This window comes from Gadus macrocephalus, chromosome 23, assembly GCF_031168955.1.
Source record: "Gadus macrocephalus chromosome 23, ASM3116895v1".
NCBI classification, from domain to species: domain Eukaryota; kingdom Metazoa; phylum Chordata; class Actinopteri; order Gadiformes; family Gadidae; genus Gadus; species Gadus macrocephalus.
Window position 1 is genome coordinate 11,966,362 of NC_082404.1, and position 21,375 is coordinate 11,987,736.

The 21,375-nt window shown below is 45.9% G+C and overlaps 1 protein-coding gene across 4 annotated transcripts; it reads right to left on the reverse strand.

The window, feature by feature from the left end:
• Positions 1-615: 615 nt before the first annotated feature.
• On the reverse strand, positions 616-21,153 carry pdcd6 (programmed cell death 6). 4 transcript variants are annotated; one of them, XM_060044534.1, is made up of 6 exons: positions 20,952-21,153; positions 17,128-17,189; positions 7,865-7,909; positions 6,468-6,638; positions 5,423-5,532; positions 616-879 (listed from the first exon to the last, which is right to left on the reverse strand). In XM_060044534.1, exons 1-6 carry the CDS (start codon positions 21,032-21,034, stop codon positions 709-711), a joined length of 642 nt encoding a protein of 213 aa, XP_059900517.1. In that variant the 5' UTR covers positions 21,035-21,153; the 3' UTR covers positions 616-708. The 4 variants fall into 4 exon arrangements, with proteins under 4 accessions (XP_059900517.1, XP_059900518.1, XP_059900520.1 ...); XM_060044535.1 differs by having other exon boundaries at positions 6,480-6,638; positions 20,952-21,148; XM_060044537.1 differs by lacking the exon at positions 616-879 and adding an exon at positions 3,495-4,623 and having other exon boundaries at positions 6,480-6,638; positions 20,952-21,151.
• Between the last annotated feature and the right edge of the window lie 222 nt (positions 21,154-21,375).

The window sequence follows — 21,375 nt, forward strand, 5'->3', positions numbered from 1 at the left end:
AGTCGTTTTTTATTGGTCGTCATGAAAAAAAACATAAGGGGTAGCACTGTTGTTTTTTATTGGTCGTCATGAAAGAAAACATAAGGGGTAACACTGTCTTTTTTATTGGTCGTCATGAAAAAAAACTGTTGTTTTTTATTGGTCGTCATGAAAGAAAACATAAGGGGTAACACTGTTGTTTTTTATTGGTCGTCATGAAAAAAAACATAAGGGGTAACACTGTTGTTTTTTATTCGTCGTCATGAAAGAAAACATAAGTACTTAATACTCCAAACAGCTCAGGGCCCCGTTTCCCGATAACGATGGATCTTCGCTCGTACGATCATTCTCCCGATGGATCGGTCGATAATCATCGATAACCACTGTCGATAATCATCAAATAAAACATAGGGGGTAACACTGTCGTTTTTCTTTGGTCGTCATGAAAAAAAACATAAAGGAAAAACAGTGTTGTCTTTGTCAAATAAAATATAAGTCGTTTTTTATTGGTCGTCATAAAAAAATATAATATATATAAATATAAGGGGTAACACTGTTGTTTTTCTTTGTTCGTCATGAAAAAAAACACAAGGGGTAACACTGTCGTTTTTTATTGGTCGGCATGAAAAAAAAAAGTTTTTTTTTTATTTAAAAAAGTTAGATCTTTATTTTTTTTGGGATTCCATTTTTGACCTTTTGAGGACAGCAAAATCAGTGGACGACATGGAGCTAAGAGAAGGATGGAGCAGTGCTTAGCCTGTCTGCCCCTAGCGGCTCCGGTCTGCTAGCGCGGCGGTGGCTGGCAGCAGTCGGCGCGAGGTCCACCAAGACCTGCACCGTGTGGGCCAGCCGACCCAAGCCCTCGTCCTCGGTGATCAACTGGGCGGCACAGGTGGATTCCTGGGGGAGGGAAGGAAAAGCGTGAGGGACTGTATATCGGTGTCTTTTAATTTGTCGCTTTTCATTAGAGCCGTGCAACATGCAGTCATGGGGACACAAGACCTTCCCTCTAAATACGTTAGCCCTTATCAAGCAGTTCTAGATGGTTAGTGTCCAGTCAGTGTGACGAATCAAACCATAGCAGCCTCAGACCCAGCCAGATGGATGAAGATGGTGGAATCTAATAGAAGGGTGTTAACCTGCATTATGTAGGCTGATATTATCAGCAGCCTCTCTAGTGACTTGAGTTGTGGCTGCACCATTTTCAGATGACTGTTAATGTCAAAAGGTTTATCAGAACAAATGAAAATGCTTTATCGTGAACAACTCACTGTATGGAACGACTTGTTGATCGGCGTATTATTCTTTCTAGTTCTGAAATAGTAGATTCTTGTTTAATAGAGTTATTAGCTCTAGTGGAAAAGTTACATAGTGCAGGTTTAACCATTTAAATATTTGGGCGCTGTGATTATTAATGACTATTTCTATATCAGATCATTGTAAATTTCAACAGGGGTATGGGGTAACAATTATGATAAGTTATTTGGTTAAGTTGCTATTTGCTGAAATGTACTATAGTTTGAGTTTTAATTGGGTTGTTCAAATAATAGTTTGACGACTTCTGTTGCAAATTCTGGATTTGTTATTGGAATTTTATTATGATTATCCGACACGCCGAGTGCCATGCTATTGGTTAGCCGTACATCTCATGCCAATGACTTCATTTTTAATAGGTGTGTGTTTTAAAATTTCATTTGGATGGGTCTGGAATAGGCAGTGGCGTTTCTACATGTAAAAAACAGGTGGGGCTAGGCTAACATTTTTAATCTTTTAAATGACGAACCAGTGTTCGTGACGACTAGGGATGGGCATTCGATTAAGTTGTCTTAGTCGATCGTCGGGAGAATTAACGATCAAACCCCTTCTTCTTCGCACGGCTGTCAACATCCGGAACATTCGCTAGTTAGATTTTCTCAAACAGCAGTTTCAAGTACGGGTAGCATAGAACTAACGTTAGCCAAGTGGGGGCTCCATGATTGCTAAATCTAATGAGAGGGGAAAAAAATGCCATTAAGGAAGGAAAGCGCAGTATGCCTTGCGAAACCCAGTATGCCTTTCGAAACACCTCGTGATTGGTCGATGAAACGCTACCAGGAACGCCTAGAGGGCGTTCTTGTGTCATGACGGAAACGCCCAAGCCTGCAGCTGGACCCTTCTCACTTTTTCGGCAGCGACGGATCCGTCATCCAATCAGATCGCGTATGCAAATGTGTGCAATGTCTCGGGCTCTGACGACCCCGGAAAGCTCCCCCATCCGTCAGCCAAGCCTTCCGACGTCCTTTGACTGACCCTACATGCCCACTGCACCGTCAGTCAACGGACGTGGGAAGGCGTGGCTGACTGATGGGGGAGTAGTCTTTGCAGAGGCATCCGTCAGCCAATCAAATCGCTTCGCCGGGTTCTTCCTGCTTCTTCCTTCTTGTTGCGAGGCAAGATTACCCGATTTCCCGCTTTCCAGTATCGTCACAGCCCGAGTTGCGTCACAGTGCTTAAATTTGCATACGTGATCTGATTGGATGACGGATCCGTCGCTGCCGAAAAAGTTGACAATTTTTCAACTTCTTGACGGAGCCGAAGGCTCCAACGGAACGGACGGATACACAATGCATTGCGCGTCCGTCCCCATTCAAAGTCAATGGGGATCAGTCAACGGACGGAGGTAGTGGGCACGGGGCGTGACGGTGCAGTGGGCATGAGGTGCGCTTCGTGCCCACTGCACCGTCACGCCGTCAGTTGACCGTTGCCCATTGACTTTGAATGGGGACGGACGCGCAATGCATTGTGGATCCGTCCGTTCAGACCGTTGCCCGTCAGTTGACCGTTGCCCATTGACTTTGAATGGGGACGGACGCGCAATGCATTGTGGATCCGTCCGTTCAGAAAGCGGGTCATCTTGCCTCGCAACAAGCAGGAAGAAGCGGGAAGAACCCGGCGAAGCGATTTGATTGGCTGACGGATGCCTCTGCAAAGACTACTCCCCCATCAGTCAGCCACGCCTTCCCACGTCCGTTGACTGACGGAGGTAGTGGGCATGTAGGGTCAGTCAACGAACGTGGGAAGGCGTGGCTGACGGATGGGGGAGTAGTCAGCCAATCAAATCGCTTTGCCGGGTTCTTCACGCTTCTTCCTGCTTGTTGCGATGCAAGATGACCCGCTTTCCCGCTTTCCAGTATCGTCAGAGCCCGAGTCGCGTCACAGTGCTTACATTTGCATACGTGATCTGATTGGATGACGGATCCGTCGCTGCCGAAAAAGTTGAACATTTTTCAACTTTTTGACGGAGCCGAAGGCTCCAACGGAACGGACGGATCCACAATGCATTGCGCGTCCGTCCCAATTCAAAGTCAATGGGGATCAGTCAACGGACGGATGTAGTCAAGAAGAATGTTCTGCAGTACAACTCCTTGATGTAATTCTTCAGGCGAACAGCAGAGGTCACAGCGGAGTCAGTAATATGTATATTAGGCAGCAATATGATCCCAGTTACTTAGAACAGCAAATAAATCAAATACAAGCAATTTTTAATTGTTTTTTTTAATAAAAGAGACTCCTCTTTTGCTTGTGTTTTTTTTTTAACAGCTCTTAAGGCATCATGCACATAAATAAGCCACACGAAAACCGTATGCTTATTCACAACCTAAAATGAATCGCTCTAACATATAGATGGATTTACTGGTTAAAAATACGTTTATACAAATATATGGCATGTAAGCTGGCATGTCAGTGAATCTCAAAGCAGGTCATCGCCTGCTCTCACAGTTTTTGTAAACATGGCTTTGAGCAAAGTAAATCTCGGAAAAATGAGGAAGCATGCTTCAACATTGGGGGTTGAACCCGAAAAAGCATGCGATGCACCCTAAATGATATTTACAATACAATTCATGTATACTGTAAGCACAGATAGTCAGGTCTGTTTGTAAGAATAACAATAATTAAGACATCCAACAACCGTTATTGACAATGGACATTGGGAAGACCAACACCCACTACCCCACTTTTTTTTTTTTTAACCAAATTGGTCTTGAAATAAGCACTACAAGATTTTCTCTTCTATAAGGAAAAAATAAATAAAAATGTAGCCGTTATCAATAATATTCTGTATGTTGTAATGGCGAGGTTGCAAATAACAGGGCATCCACTAGATTCCCGATGTGTGATCGAACATCACGTAAAAAAAAGACTGCGAGGCGATGGATGGGACGGAGGGGGGGTTTGGGGGGGCACTGCATGTCTCGGAAGGAACTCAACGCTTTTATTACGTTTCTATTATTTTCTCTCGGGAGTTAAAAGTTTATCAGCAAACCGTGTAAACCATACAGTTGCTGCAACATGGACTTACGGCCTGCGGATTCAGGAGGTCGTACAAAAGAAAGAAAACGTTAATGTTTTAAATAAAAGGAATCTTGTAGAGTTGTGCATAAGGAGGTACGGGGGGAGGAAGAGGAGGATGGATGAGGAGGAGGGGGGGGGGGGTGCCGTTTGCTTTGGCACGGTTGTGTCCAGTTGTGCTCCTTGTTGTGTGCGCCCGCGGTTCTCAGGGTGCCGTTATACGACGTTGAAGACCATGGACAGGTACTGCTCGTAGGACACCTGGATCCAGCCGTCCTGGTCCGTGTCGTAGCGGCGGAAGACGTCCGTCAGCCTCTGTGGACGCAGCGCACGAGGAGCGGTGGTTAGCGCGGTGACGGGCCAACCCGGCAAGGGACCCGCAAAAGGGAGAAACTCAGTGAAAACGCTGTGTTTTGCAGACGCCCGGCCTGCTAGGACCACGCCTCGGTGAGATCACATTCCGTTTCTTTTTGTGGATTAGTCTGGCCTTATGGACGACAACAGGGAGATTGCGGAAATTGGGTTTTGAACCAAGATGATTACGGCTGGGAAGCAACAGCCTATCCCGTTCTACTTCATCTTGATAATGCTTTTTTGTTTATTTATGTGAACACGCCATCATAATGGAGAGGCTTGAACCTCATGATTACACATATTTGTATTTTATTATATTATATATTTTTCTCTATACTGCCATACTAGTTATGGATAGGATAATATAGAGCAGGGACTCTTACCAAGTCCTCCCATGGAACTTATAACATCTATGTTGATTTACTCTGACAAATCCAATCTGCTGGAGCCTAGAGGCATTCAACCAATCAAACAATCAAACAAACATCAATCCTTTCTGGTTCTGCTGATAACATACAGTCGGTGACGGGTTTTTCCGGTCAGACACATCGCTATTAAGAGGCTGTCATTGTAGAGCACAAGCAGGCCTAAATATAATACAATTTAGAGGACAAATCGAATAATACAACTGTACAGGGAAGTATGGGCCCAGGGAAAAGCTCATAGTCCTCAAAAAATAAATAAGCATACGAGTAGCATATTTCGTACATATATATGATGTACAATGATTTATACTGAATAAACAGTGTGTCTTCTTCACCTGTAGTACGATGCAGCACTGGATGAAGTCGTCGAAGGCCACCTGTCCCTTCCTCTGGCGGTCAAACTTCTCTATGAGCGTGCCGTAGAACTGGTCAGACAGACGGTAGCCTGGATGGGACACAATTCAAACACAACTGAGCCACCACACTTGAGACATGCATCGCTTATAAGTACACGTGTGTTGCTTGGATCGATGCATGTAGTGTGTGGGTACATTTCCACGATCTTTGGTATTTTTTAACTGCAACGGAAACTTGCATTTCAAACCCCACCAAGATTGGGGATTTTGTGTAGTAATGTAGAAAGAGAGTGTGTGCTTTGTATGTCTGCTGTATGGCTGATAAAGGCTTCGTCTGCGGCATTCTTTTGTATCTGAAATTAACTTCTGCCAATCACTGATATGAAAGTAACAAAAACGTGTAATATGTTGAAAAAATAAAAATCTTGGCTGAAGTAGTCCAGATAAATACGCCAAGCTTATTAAACAGCAAGAGTTCCCCTATCCCAAATGTTTTCATGAAATTCCTGTTTATTAAGCTGAGCGTAATTACTTTTCCACCCAATTTTCAAGAACTAGGCTTTCTCTGTTTCCAAACTCTAAAAAAGGCTAAGAGCATTACAGCCAAGCACGACACAGGCATTTGTAAATTAAGAGGCTTCTAGTATAATTATCAGATTATTTCCATCAGAATTTTCAAATACATTTTATTAGATGACTAACTTCGATTTTTCAAATACCCATTATTTTTTTCAAATATTATTCAGCAATTTGGCACAGCATAATCAGACACAGATTACAAAAAAGGAGAAAGTCACGTGCCAAAAATGATAGGATAAAAGTTTTTATACTCCATCACTATTCATGCAACAAGACAGACCTGGACGCACACTAACAAAGACAACAACAACACAAAACAAAAGCAACATTAGTGTGATCCTTTTGCTTTGGAGAAGGGAGGTGGACAAACGGTACCAGAGACAGCCGTGGCGGGACCCCTCCGCCACTCCACGGCAAACGTGACCTCAAGTTAAAGGCGTCATACTTTGATGCTCACCGAATCCAGTCAGCGCCTGCTTTAGCTCGTTCTTGTCGATGAAGCCCGAGTTGTCGCGGTCGTAGGTGCGGAAGATGTTCTGCCAGTCCGTGATGTACTTCCACACGCCGGCGAACTCGTTGAAATTGACTCCGCCTTTGTTCTCCCGATCAAACATGGCTGAGAGAGAGAGAGAGAAAGAGAGAGTGAGAGAGTGAGAGAGAGAGAGAGATAGTCAAACATCAAAGTATGACATAACACTGAGTGAACCTCACTGTCATCCCCAGGCTGAGTGTCACATTAGCACCAGCTTCATGACATTATGTACATGACACATCACCATTAGGCCCAGAAAGGGACTGTGTGCTACACCAAAGCACGAGGGAGACCGTTTAATACAGGATATATCAGGATTCATACAGCAAGCAGAAGGGAACATCTGGGAACAAGGTCTGAAATTAACTCTTAGAATTGTGTTTTTGCACTGGCCAGAATGGAATAATCTGCCGGCCCCTGGCCAGACAATTGTTTGAATTCGTAAGCCTGAATTGTTTGCCAAATGGTCAACTTTATCCAACTTGGCTGGTGGCACATGTCATTAAAGATCAGTCTGGAAGTTTCAGAATTTTAGGGAGATTCATTCCTATTTGACAACCCTAACCCTATTTTGAAAGTTAAATAATGAGAATAATGAAGTTGGTTGTCTTAAAGTGGCCAAAAGATAGAGAGGGGAGAGACAATGATTTAGCCAAGCATGGCAGTAGAGGCACTAAAAACACACAAACAACGCAAACCATTTTTCCTCTCCAAATTCCTCTAAACAGAGTCAGGGGGTGGAACCACATGCAGACGAATTCAGCCAATTAGCAGCAGTAATCACTACGGTGCCGTCTCCACGGGTCGACTTGTGTACTGCGGTAACGTTGGTAACCGTGCATGCACCGGTGCGTCTGGCTCGACGGAAACGCAACAACGAAGTACCGCTCAAAGTGTCCGTGATGGCCGTGGCGAGGTCGCCAGTCAACAGATCAATACCACAGAGACCGTGTCAAGAGACACCTCAGAGTCGCCAAGCCCTTCTGGAACAGCCTACCTTCCACAGTCCCTCCGCCCACATCCTTCCCCCCCCTTCACCTCACCACCGCATCACCAAACGCCTGCCAATCTACCCTCTGCCAGAGCCCAAACGCCTGCCAATCTACCCTCTGCCAGAGCCCAAACGGATGCGGGACTTTGTTTATTCCATTCGATTGTTTCGGACGAACACAAACAAACTGAAAGCAATGACACTGGCCGGTTGCCATGGGGAGCATAAACATAAACAAGGAAGTGACTGAGGGGGCCGGGGACAAAAGCCGGTTTTTGCAGGCGCTGGTCGAGCTGTTGGAATGCCAGCAGCTACTTACAGATGATTGAGCGCACCGTCACCGGGTTGAAGGGAGTCCAAGTACCTGACAGAAAGAGAGACAGCGGCTTCATTAGCACATTTAGCATAGAGGTAGACGGTCACGTAGAGACACACACACACACACACACACACACACACACACACACACACACACACACACACACACACACACACACACACACACACACACACACACACACACACACACACACACACACACACACACACACACACACACACACACACACACACACACACACGACGATGGACCGCTCTAAGAATAGAACACATTCCAAAGCCGCCCCTTACAGTGGTCATGTCACACACCATATTTTTTTCCATTTTCTAGGTAACCATCTTGTCGTATCGCCATGTTAAGCTCATGGTGACGTGGTTCTGTGCAGCATGAGGGATGAGTCAGTGGTAGATAGTCGACGGAGGGGCGGGTTGTGCATTAAATATAAAATCACGTTTTGGACTTGAGTCTGAGATAATAATAATACCAGAATATTGAAGTGAAAGCCAAAGCTGGAAAATGGACTATACTGTATATTCTACATAATGTACAATTCCCTGTGACTAACATGATCATAAATATGCATGCTTATCAGCCCAGCCATAGTTCTGGGTGGGTAGGTAATTTCCCACCATGACCAATGGAGCGAACAAGAGAGAAGAAAATACATATTCTTGTACTCCCATGTTGCTATATTACATCATGTATCCCCGTGACACGGGTCAACTCGAGTCTAAGCACTTATTAATCCATGAGCGGCAATACTGCAAAAATGAGTGGACATCGTTTACGTGGCGGACAATCTGGACCTGCAGATAACAGAAGCTAATATATAGTCTGCCTCTAATCATCCTGTTAAGTTTCTGTACCCTGGGGCGATACACTGCTTTTAAATCCACCACACTTATCCGTCCACTTCGATAGGGAAAGAGGGTGCAGCAGCCGAGACGTCCACATGAAGCACTCGAACATACCAGGGAGGGACCTGGCCCACGGGATATGCAGTTCAAAAAAGGGCAAGACCAGGACAACATTGAAGGGAATACCAAGCAGAAACAGCATTTATGAATGGGATGTTTCTCCACAGACACAGACACACGCATAGAGACAGAGAGACACACACACACACACACACACACACACACACCCTGGACGGGGTATACCGGTACATTACTGGGTGTCCAAGGGATTCTGGTGCGCTGAGAGAAGTGCACTCAGGGACACTGATGATTCTATTTGCACAAAGTATATGCAACAAACATAAATATTTAAATAAATAATATTGACATCAGAACCGGTTTCTTCCTTCTGGTCGGTTAAGTCCATTCTATGTTCAATATAATGGCCCTGACCACGCCGGGACAGACCGCCGTCTCCTCATACCAGGCGCAAGCTGTGAGGTCATCTCCGCCTTCACTCTGTGCGCGTGCGTGTGTGTTGTGACAAGGCGCTCTCTGTCTCAGAACACACACTGCCCTTACTCACTGCCGGCACCAACCGCCAACTGGGGAGGGGGGGGGGGCAATGTGTGGAAATAAACGGGGCGCAGAGACTGACACACCTGCAAAGGCTGTGGTCGCTTGCTGATCCATGTAAGGAATGTCTGTAGGCTCAATCATGCACACAGGCCCTTGAGTGAATGGCTGGCCAAATCCAACCAAAAGCCAATGTATACAAACGCTTACTAACAAGGCCACCTTAACCTAACCCCCTCCCCACTCACAACGGTAGCCATTTGACCTTGACTTGTAAACCACTGGGAAAGGGTTTTGCATGAAGCTGGAGCAGGAAATCCACTGAGCCAGATAACTAATAATAAGATTGGCTCATTGCTGACTCATGTCACAGTCATCAAAGCACTAGTTAAATCATTAGTAATATATCTACATCCGTTTCCACCCAACAATGTTTTCTCCACATTAGAAGCGCGACACCGAATACGTTTGGAAAATAAAAGCGTGATACTGCGTGATAACCGTCCATCAAGACAGCATATGAACGCCCCGCTCAATCCTCGAGGATAAAGACAGGTGGTCTTCTTTCCGTCACGCCGTTTGATTCTCCATTTTTTCCAGAGACGGGAGAAGGCTCCAGTCTATTATAAGCTTCCATTTCATTTTGACAACATCCCTGCCGGCACCCAATCGTCTCCACCTTCCACTTTACAAAGACCCTTTCCTCACTGGATGAGCGTTAGAACGGCCACCACACCCCTGCCGAGGAAGCCACTCCACTAGTCAGCACAAACAGAAGAGGAGTCTGTAGAGTGAAGACCCTGATCGATAAGGCAGGCAGCGAACAGACGGAGGGGGGAAAACGCTTCGCTGCCTAAGTAAAACTTACTCAATTATTTTAGGAACATACAGTACAGACTCCGGTATTGACTTCATCATAATCCCCCCCCGCACATTGTTCATGATGTTTCATTGACGTTTTATCGACCCATTTCAGCGTGGCCTCCATTTCTATCATTGCATCATCAGCTTCAACCAGAGGACAGACATAAAACAAGACGTCTTATTGGCCGAGCCTGAGTCAGACTACTTTGTCTACCCCTTGCTTCCAATAATTTGGACAGAGTCGTTTTTCCCTCTTGTCTCTGGTTGGGAGGTTTACTGCGACGGCCCCTCGTCCAATCACAGAGCCAGCTAAGGGGAGGCATAAATCTGATGACGGCTAGGAATGGGGGAGGCTAAAATGCTGCTCTCTGTATATTGTGTTGGCTATATAGTGGTGTCACTGTGAAATAGGGGTGCGAAGGGGCACACACACACACACACACACACACACACACACATCATTTTTTTTTTCAATGGGGGCAGGCTGCTTCCCGTTCAGGACCAATGGAGGAAGGGACAGAGAGGTAAAGGAAAAGGGAGGTTAAGAAAGGAAGGGAGCGAAATTGGATTGAAGGTAACATTATTACAAGAAGTGTGAGAGCAATAAATGGCAAGCAGGCTGGGAGGGGTAGAGAAAGCCTCAAACAGAGTGAGAGAGAGGAAGAGAGAGAAGGGACAGAATGAGAGAGGCGACAGAGTAAGAGAGAGAGAAGGAAAAAAGGAGAGAGAGACAGACAGCCGGACAGGCAAGTGAGAGATGGAGACAGAGCCAGAGAGTAAGAGAGACAGAGACAGAGACAGAGACAGAGACAGAGAGAGAGAGAGAGAGAGAGAGAGAGAGAGAGAGAGAGAGAGAGAGAGAGAGAGGGCCCAGCGGGCAGGGAGATGATGCCATACCTCCCTGAGGGAGATGGAAACGAAACGTTAGTCATGAAAAACACTGTTTTCCATAAATGAAGCAGACCACTAAATGCCAGTATGGGCGGCTTGTTTTCATATTTCAAAGTGCCCGTTTTTTTTTTTTCAGAACAAACCACTGGGCGAGGATGCTACAGACCATGTGTTTTCTCCGAAAATTGAAAAAGATCAGGCACAAAAACAACACTGTCCTCTAACAAGTCAAGAAAAGGTGACCGCCAGATGAACAGGGGGTGGTACGGCGGATCCGGGGGGCTTATCTGGATTTGGGAGCGAGGGGACGGCTGACAAGTGAAGGGAGAACATATTCAGGGGAGGATGAAGAAACCAGAACACGGCAGGCTTAGGAGAGAGCTAAGGTGGGAGAGGATGCAGAAACAGAGTCCCCCATCAGAATACAAACACACGCAGAGGGAGAGGAGAGGACATTAATGAGGAGGACTGCATGAAGGGATGAACAGGACCAGTCCAGTCCAGGTCCAGTGATCTAGTACGTGAGTGAGTGAGTGAGTGAGTGAGTGAGTGAGTGAGTGAGTGAGTGAGTGCACGTGCACTCATGTGTCCGTGTGCATGTGCCGTTCGTGCTGCGGACAGACAAGAGCACTGCAGGCGGGGATGGGTGCATGCCCGTGCGCTCTGCCGGTGCCTTTGGCTGGCCAGGCTAACTGCAGGGGAGAGCCGGCTTGTGTTTGGCGCAGGCTCGTGCCGACGGCCGCAGGAGGGAGGGTGGGTGGGTGTGTGGGTGGGGGGGGGGGGGGGGGGTGTGGGGGAGGGAAAGGGAGGGGGAGAGAGAGAGAACTGCGCAGTATGAACACGCATGCACATATTGACAGATGAGCGACCGAGCGTGCCGAAAGTAAACGTTTTGCATTCGGCTGCACAGGGAGAAGGATGCGACGCGTATGCAATGAAAAAACATGAGCGTGCATGAGATTCTTTGCTTGCTTTTGGCAGGGAAACCCAAAAGAAAAGGAAACACAAAAGACATCATACCCAAACATACACACAAACACAGATGCATAAATAATACTTAAAACATGCAAAACGCAAACACTGATAATCTAACAATTAACAATCTGAATTCTACTGAGATCCATAATTGTAGTCACACACAGCAGCAGGCTTATCACCATGCTGAGCCAGAGCCTCTGTGCAGAACGATAACAGCTTCTTTCCCCGCCTCTCCCTACAACACTGCCCCACACACACACACACACACACACACACAAACACTGCTTTGTTCCTCGCCCGCTCTCGCTCTCCCTCTCCCTCTCTCTCTCATTGTAGAGAGAATGGGGATGTTTCCGAGCAAAAAAAATAAATAAAGAACCTGTCCAAAAGCCTTCTACAAAGCAGCCCATGGACTCCAAGAAAGCCCGTCACACACACAAAAAAAACCTGACATTTCAACCTCCCATTGAGAATAAAATAACAATCGACTTGACCCGTGGGCTACACTGCCTCTAACAGAGCCTTAGCCCCACAACTGCATCCTTCGAAAGCAGAAACACCAGGAACAGTGGCCTGAATTGCCGTTTAAGGCAGCAGGGTGCTCGTGTATCATCAAGGTGTCCGGTCGACCATCAAGCCCTCCCTGTCACGACGGCAGCGCTCCTGTGAACCGCGCAAAGTGGACTTTTCTACCGGGGCCAAGGACTCCCATCCCACCCGGTTTATTATTTCCCTTCTGAGCGGGCTAACGCTCTAGGCGTTAGCCCAAGAGACCCAATGTGCAACATAACCTTGTGTGTATGTTCATCCGACACTCAAAGCAACTTGCATCAATGTGCCCCTTTGTTTTCCTTTTCGTTCTTCCGTAAAGACGGTGCCGATGGCGGCCGCCTCGCGGGACCGGTGCCACATCTCAGCCCCCCCTCCGGCTCCTCAGCGATGGGGCCCAACGCTGATTTCTAATTAACCTCGTTTAGAGATCAATAAGCCCGATGACCCGGTTTTAGGGCAGGGTTGCGAGCGTCAAGCAGCACTGATTAGGCTGCAGCACAGCCCTCGTTTCATACTAGCGAGGCTGCTTTGAAGCAGCGTCCCTGAACTAGCACAAGACTTTAATGCTGGGCCTTTCATCTCTCTCTCGCTGAGGCGTTTTTTTTTTTACAATATGCCCAACTTCCTTCAGTGGTTCCATTCCCATTATTTTATTCACTCAATAAGAAAACCTTTGATGGTGTTGCTAGATGAGGACTAAAAGGCTGACTCAAACATAATTGCAACACTACTAATGTTGTCGTTCTCAAAGTGCACGGCTACAGTGTGTACTATAGCCAAGAACCAGGCTTTTTAAAACCATTTGGCTTTCAGATAACACTGTGTGCTCCCATCTCTATTGGAGCTAGCAGCTCAATAACAAATAACCTCTCTTCTTCAGAAGAGACAAACGGTTATACCACAGAGGCTGCTAGATGATTAGGTCCTGATCCGTCGCATAGTGTTTACAGTATTGGAGCCTGCTACCGCTGTTGTTGGTAACAACATTGCAAGACATTATCTGCCGTCTGACACAATGGACTACGCAACGATGCGTTTCCTTTCTAAGCTACCTTGACTGGCTTTGCCTGCTTCATGTCTGCTGGATTGGGAAGGAGGAAAAAAGGCCCTGTAATCATTGAACAGTTCATTGGCCATTTTGGGACCAAAATAGAACACCAATCCAGACGGTGATTGGTTGTGGCCAAAAAGGAAACATAGAAGGAGTGGGGGGATTGAATCGAGAGGGCGAGAGAAGGCGGGAGATGGAGCGAGAGAGAACGAGCTGAGCTGTCAGACAGAAGTGGAGACGCTTAAAGAGCTAGTGAATAAAAAAACTAGGGCCCGACCGATTCATCGGCCTGCCGATTTAATCGGCCGATTATAGCCTTTTTGAAAATAATCGACATCTGCCAAAAAGACGCCGATTACAACCAATTTTTTATTTATTTTTTTTAATGTTATTGCGCTTAGTATCCTGCAGATTGCGCTCCTACTCGCCTTGCTAACTAACAACTTTAGCTGGAGTAAAAAGGAGATTGAATTTTACCGTACAACCTGAAAGCACGCTCGCTCAGGCAGCTGCGCGCTCACCTCACCAATTGCTCAAACAACAAGACGCGTTGTTTGAGCATGTTGTGCCTGTTTTTCTTTAGGTCCCAGGCCATGTTAATTTGTTATACTGTAGACTCTAACGGTGAGACCATACTGCTCAGCACGCACGTGTTAGTCACTGCTCACGAACGCAGAATATTGGGAGTTAGTTATTTATTTTACATTTTACATTCCACTCATTTTTGATTGTAAATGTATTCTAAAACACTCAAAGGTTCTGCATTCAATTCACATATTCGTCAAAAGTGTTTAAAGTATATTTAAGGTATCAAAAACTATGTTTTATAGGCTTTTTTTTGTTTTGCTTTTAATCGGCCGATTAAATCGTAATCGTAATTTTTCTCTTAACCCTCCTGTTATGTTCCGGGTCAAATTGACCCGTTTTAAAGTTTGAAGATCTAGGAAAAATAGTTAAAAGTATTTTTTCAGTATGAAACTTCTTCTGCTTGCCTTAATTAGTGTAATCAACATATAATATGAAAATAGTTAATCTCACATATTTGCAACCACCCCCTGCATGTTTATATCACATAGATACTGTTCGGGTCAATTTGACCCAGCAGTAAAACTGGAGGTAAAAAGGTGTCAGAAATGTCAGACTAATTCTTTCTTTACAACTGTGAGACATATCAACAAGTGGACACTCAACAGGGGAGGGTCAAAACATATCAAATATTCTCTGCATTACACTCTGTCAGGCAGACACAATGAGCAGCAGAAGCAAATGGATGACAGTCCAGGAGGCTCGGGACTTCATCACTGATCATGACAGTGAAATAGAGGAGGATGTGTCTGAAGACGAAGACGATCTTGAGCTAAATTCAGATTCTAATGAATCTGATTTTGAACCAGATGAGGGAATTGCTATTCCTATTCCTCCTAGCAAGACATTCATGTCAAAACATTGTGAAATACAGTGGTATTCATCCCCTAATATGAGTCAGGCGAAACTGTCTGCAGAAAACATAATAAAGACAGTGCCAGGGCCCACTAGGATGGCAGTGACGCGTGTGACTGACATCAAGTCAGCTTTTGAGCTGGTCATGCCAAATTCAATACAGAAAATCATTCTGGAAATGACTAATCTATGAGGGAGACGGGTTTTTCGGGAGAAGTGGAAGGAGCTGGACAAAACACATTTAGATGCGTATTTGGGGCTCCTCATCCTGGCTGGGGTCTATAAGTCCAAGGATGAATCGACAGCCAGTCTGTGGGATGCAGAGACAGGCAGGGCTATATTTCGAGCCACAATGTCTCTGGAGACTTTTCACATATTCTCCAGAGTAATCAGATATGATAATCGAGAGACAAAGGCTGGTAGACGGGAGAGAGACAAGCTGGCAGCTGTTTGGACATTGTGGGACAAGTGGGTAGAGCAACTTTCACTACTCTATAACCCAGGCCCTAATATCACAGTTGATGAAAGGTATAATAATAATAATAATAATAATAATACATTTAATTTAGAGGCGCCTTTCAGGCCTAACCCATAATAAAGTGGTGAAACATAAAAAAGTTTGAACAAATATCTTTTTTTTTATGAAAAAAAACGAGTGAATTATCCTAATTGAACCATTACCTCTTAGAGGTAAGGAACACTATTGCACTAAATATTGATAGAATAGTTACTAATGGAGTTAGTAATGACATGTTCACACTGCTTGTTAGGATTTTTTGGGTTTAGGACATCTTTTGGATAATAAACATGCACCGGGTCAAATTGACCCGGGAACACCATTGCTGTTCCTGACAAACGAATAATCGGCATCGGCACTCAAAAATCAATATCGGTCGGGCCCTAAAAAAAACTATTATTTTCTTTTGCTTGAAATTTGTTAATATTACTTCTGTGATCGTGAGCATGGTCATCTTTGACATTTTGTCACTGTACTAAGCTGAGACCACATTTAAGAGAAATCAGGTGTAAAATCCTATGTTTTTGCCAGTCTCCCCAAAACAATCCACTCACAACCACTCTGAATCGAGCACAGGTTAAAGTATCTTCGTGACGCTGATGTGCCTGAAAGATTACACATCGTTCTCCTGACGAAGGGACGATGGCAAAGAGGTGTTTGTGGGTGTGTGGAGCTCTACCTGGGCAGGGGTTGACCGAGAAAGGGTTATGCTTCTCTGACACTTGTAGTATACCGCCACGGTATGTGGGAATGTGGACGCTTGCTCTGGAAGCAGTTTATTTTTTTATGATTGCTTCCGAGAGAGAGAGGGGGTTGGGCTTCCCGGACACCAATAGTATAATGTAACGGTGTGTGGATGTGTGGAGCTCCGTCTGAGCTGGGGTATATTTTGATGTCCGCGTCCCGAGTGAGGGTTCTCGGTATAACACCACAGTGACTGGGTCATTACATATACAACATAGCTCACTATAACGCTTATACACTACAGGTTAAGCTTCTGAGTATAACGCCACGGTGACTGGCCGACTTCATGTACAACGTCGCTCACTAAATCTCTTAAACACATCAACGGTCCAAAAAGGATATCACAAAGTTACCATGGGTCGTAACACCCTCCTCCATCCTGGTACTCTCAGCCCAAAACACTCATCGTGTTTGAGTTCCGGCTTAAACCATGGATTCACTGGCTCTTTAAAGCTTGCATAAGTTAATGGAACAGCAGATAACAACATAGTAGAAGAGACAATGCGAAATATGAAGGGGCTGCCGAGGACGGACAGAGGTCAGGACAGAAAAAGAAGGAGACGGATAAAGAGCACGAGTGTGAGGGAGAGAGAGTGAGACAGTGGAAGAGAGAGAAAGGCAGTGAGCTGGAACATTGGAAGGAGAAGGTATGACAGAAACAACCAAAGCAAAGCAAAACCAAAAGCAAAGTCACAAAGTGAAAGGGGGCGACGAGGGAGGCAACGTTGATTACCATTTGATAAGGCCTGCTGAAGCTCAGTGTCCGATATCACTCCACTCCTGTCCTTGTCCACCCTAGGGGAGGGGGGGGGGAGAAAAAGATTAGATACGGCCACCGTTAATGACTGCACACATACACAGACAATGAGTGTGGACGTCTGCACACGCCAAAGAGAAATGCTATACCCCCCTGACCTGTGTAAGCGTTTACAGCCCATTGTGGATGATTGAATGGTCTAGGAGCAGCGACACACGAAACTGCCTGTGTGGCTGGCACTCACCGTGTGTGCGTGTGTGTGTGTTCTTGCATGTGCGCTTGTGTGTCTCTACTCTGTAAGATGCAACAAAGGTGGGGAATGGGATCCATACGATAAACCTATGGTTTGTCGTAAAATGACAAAATGTTACATTAAATTAATTGTTTATTGCAGTGGGAAGGGGAAGGGGAGCCAGACCGACAAATAAATAAATAGAATAGACCAGAGACGCACACACACAGCGGTAGAAATAGACTCTAGTAGAGCAGCAGTGATATCGTCATCTACTTTGTAGGGAGGAGAAGATTTCAGGACCCTAGCTCTGACTCTTTCACACCTTAGATAACAAGAGCCCTAAATCCTTAGGGCGGTAGACGGTTTTTAGCAAAATGCCCCAATAAAGATTCCCATTCAAAACCATCCAATTAAAATCAATGAAAAATTACACATTGTGCCTTTGTTTTTTAAATGTAGGCTAATTACCGTAGTGGCCTAGAAGCCTCCTAACAAGCTTTCTTAACCATATAATCCACTTTTTCCACGTCCATTTGCAAGTGAAAAGATTTTTGCCTCACAAAAAAAAAAAAAAAGACCAGAACAAGCCTGGCTTAACTCATAATCCGTCTTCCTCTGAGGTCTTCGTGTCAGGGACACCAGTCGTACCTCCTGCAAAGACACATGCAGAAGGTGGGCGGCCCTCTGATCCAACCCTGGCAGTTTATGAATTGAGGCTGAGTCAACCCTCCAGTGACTCAGTGGTTTCTTAGCAACACTCCCTTGGCCCACCTGGCCCCTTATGGGAACGAGTCAGAGTCACAGAAACTCACTCCAACAAAACAAACAACAAAACAAACCATTTTGTTGCGACCCAAGCACCGACTCGGTACGGAGTGTGGGTTTGATTCCCGAGGGCCGTCTGTGGCGGGTTATTCCCCGCCATCGCCTCTGCACGTGTCTGGTGTTAAACTCCCCTTGTATCCCCTCTTCCTGGTACTGATCGCTGCTGCTGCTCCCCCCCCCCCCGTACCTAACTAAACAAAATGGGAAGGTATCCAAGGAAGATAAATAAGCCGCTGTCCCTTGGGGTCCGTGGCTGGGGTGGAGCGACACCTCTATAAAAAGGATAGCTTTGTGGCATGGGAGGGGAGACGTGGGGAGGTTAATAGCATAGGCAGGGTGGGTAGGGGGAAGGGGGGGGGCTCAACCTTGACCAAACAAAGATGGATTGACTCTAAGCCCGCTCTGTGCATGCACGCATGTGAAGGCGTTCCACCTTTTCCACTCCCCCCACCCCGCCCCTAGCGCACTTGCACATTCATTCAATCGCTTGCTCGCTCGCAACCTCAGTCAGCCTGTCACACTCCCCCCCCTGAGTCAACTAACCTTGCCGGTTTTTCTACGCGTGTAAAAATAAATAAAAGAGCGTGAGAATAAAAGGGAATCATTATGGTTGGAGCTCGGCCTGAAGCGAAAAGCTGCCACCATCTGCCGGTGTTGCCCTACTGTTGTCAGAGAGATGCATCTTGTACGTTAGTAGCAGAAGCAGACCCCAGCCGAGTGCTTTTGGCAACAGTGGTTTACTGTCGCCAACATTTCCCTGCGATTCAAAGTTTCCGCTGAAGGAATCGGTCTGGAAAAGTGCTTTGGAGGCGGAACTAAACCGTGAGGTCGTTTTCCACACAACTTTTCTTTGTTTTTCATGGAGAGGCTGTGTCACCATGGAGCCTGGAAAAAAAATATGGGGTTTCCCAGCCCAGTAGGTCTGCTCCAGGGGTGTACTTCACAGGAGGCCGCCACTTCTATGCTGTAGATTTCTATGCGTCTAACAGGCATGAATCCCTTCCCAGTCGCTCCAGTATTTGAATAACCCATAGATCTCTCTGCTCTTGCCGTATTTCAAGAATTTATTGAAGAAAGGAATGTGTTTCACTGTAAACACTGTTCTAATAGTCGTTTCGTAAAATGTATGTTTAACTGCTGGGTTGATTTTACAAAGCTGCTGTATTTAGGTATGCTACTTTTTTGACATTGTTGGTTGAGTACTGGGTGTGACAGTATTCTTGTCATGCCATTATCAAACAATTCAAAGTATGTTCAAGGAACGGAATTCCCATTGTCATCTCTACACAATACATAGATATAAATTTAGAAAGGACAACATACTGTCCATTCTGTATGGAGCTACACAACAACACCATCGACGAATCTGTCCACTACAAATGGAAGAACACTGGGATCATGAATAGGCCAGTAAGAAAGGTAGGAAGGAAAAAAAGACAAAATTCCAATGCATGACGCAAAACGAATGGCGTGGATTGCTTATAACACGCAACATAGGTGAGTCATTTGCCGTACGTCGGTGAGTCATCATGAGCCGTCCCTGATCGCCTTGTTGTGTGCGATAGAGAGATCGAGTGGGAGGGGCAAGCCAGGACTTTGACCACGCACTAATGACTCCATGCTCCAATGTCACATGACCGAGGGAATTCCTGCGCTCCTGTGCCAAATTGCGTACTCTGAGGCGCGAGCAGAATGCGGAATGAGGCGCTGAGCAGGAGGACTGGGTGTTTTTATGGAGGCATCAGTGTGTCTGTGAACTCCCAGGGGAGTGGTGTTCATCACTCTAGGAATAGAGAGCGAAAGCAGAAAAAAAGAGTGTCGGCTGAAAATTAAGCCATAACCCAAAAGAAGATACAGAGGAGGAGAGAGGCTGGTTCTCCCATGCACCTGAGTCAGCGCAAGGGAGATATATGGCAAGACCCTGAGGTTCTCAATGGGTTTCTGCTTTTTTTTTTTTGCACGCCTCATAAATAATTTGTAAGGCGTCTCTGGGTCCTGCGATGCCCGCAGCATCCCAATGTTGTAAGAAAGCAAAGCACTACCAAGCACTCTGCAGTATTACATAATTCCATAGCATACTATCCACATACTATGGACCCCCCCCCCCTTTCTGACTGTGTGACCTTCTCATCAGCAGTTAATGACACACGTCGACCTCTTACTTCTGTTTCAAAACAAATCAACGACCAACGGAATTACAATCAGCTGACATCGGCGTCAACATCCGTCACCTGCCTCCGACGTGTCAAGGTTTTGTTTTTTTTAAAGACATGGAAATGTAAAGACAATGAGCTTGATGACGTGGATCCCATTGCAGTCGAGTTTGGCTGTGATTGGTGAGTGAGTCAATCTGCAGATTTTAACTCCCCTGGTTGCGGATCTCTAATCACTTCCCTGCATGACGGATGGTTGCCCTAATGTCTACTACGTTAAGTCCCAACTAGTCTTTCACTCATTCCAGGAAGCTATAGTAGAAAACCAGGGGCTATGGGGGAAATCACCCTCGTCTCCGACCTCCACCCCTTAGTCAATCGTTCAATATATCCCCAATTCGTCAGGCAAACTTGGGGGATACATGAGAAAGGGGGGAGGCATAACTTTGGGGGAAACGAGTGTTCGTTCGACGCATTCAAAAGCACAACCCCGGTGTTCATTTCGCTTCGTTACTACACTACGACAGCTCTCCTATAGCAGAGTAGTAGTGAGTGAGTGTGTGGGGAAACACCGTCTTTACACTCACCTCTGGAAGATATTCCACAGAAAGCTTTGGTCCGGTGGGGCGTTGATCGTCGGAGGTGCTCTGTAAGGACTGTGGTATGCCATTTTGAAGGACCTTCTGCGCCCAGACGAGCCGTGCGGACCAGCAAGACGTCCTGCGAGCTTCTTCTGAATGCTTCAGTCCACCGCTGACTCGCGGTCGGTCCCCGCCTCGCGCAGAGAGGCGTGGCATATCGTCCACTACTTCCCAATATCACGTCACTCGGCTGTCTGCATCATGGTCGGCATGCTTTTCCTACAAATGGATGGAGGCTCTACTTCCACAATGCTAAACTTATTCCAGAAGTGAGCGTGTTCTATTAGACACTCGCCGTTAGTTTACGTTTTACTACCACTTCAAGCTCATAATTGAAACAAACAGATGTGATGTGGTATAATAAACATAT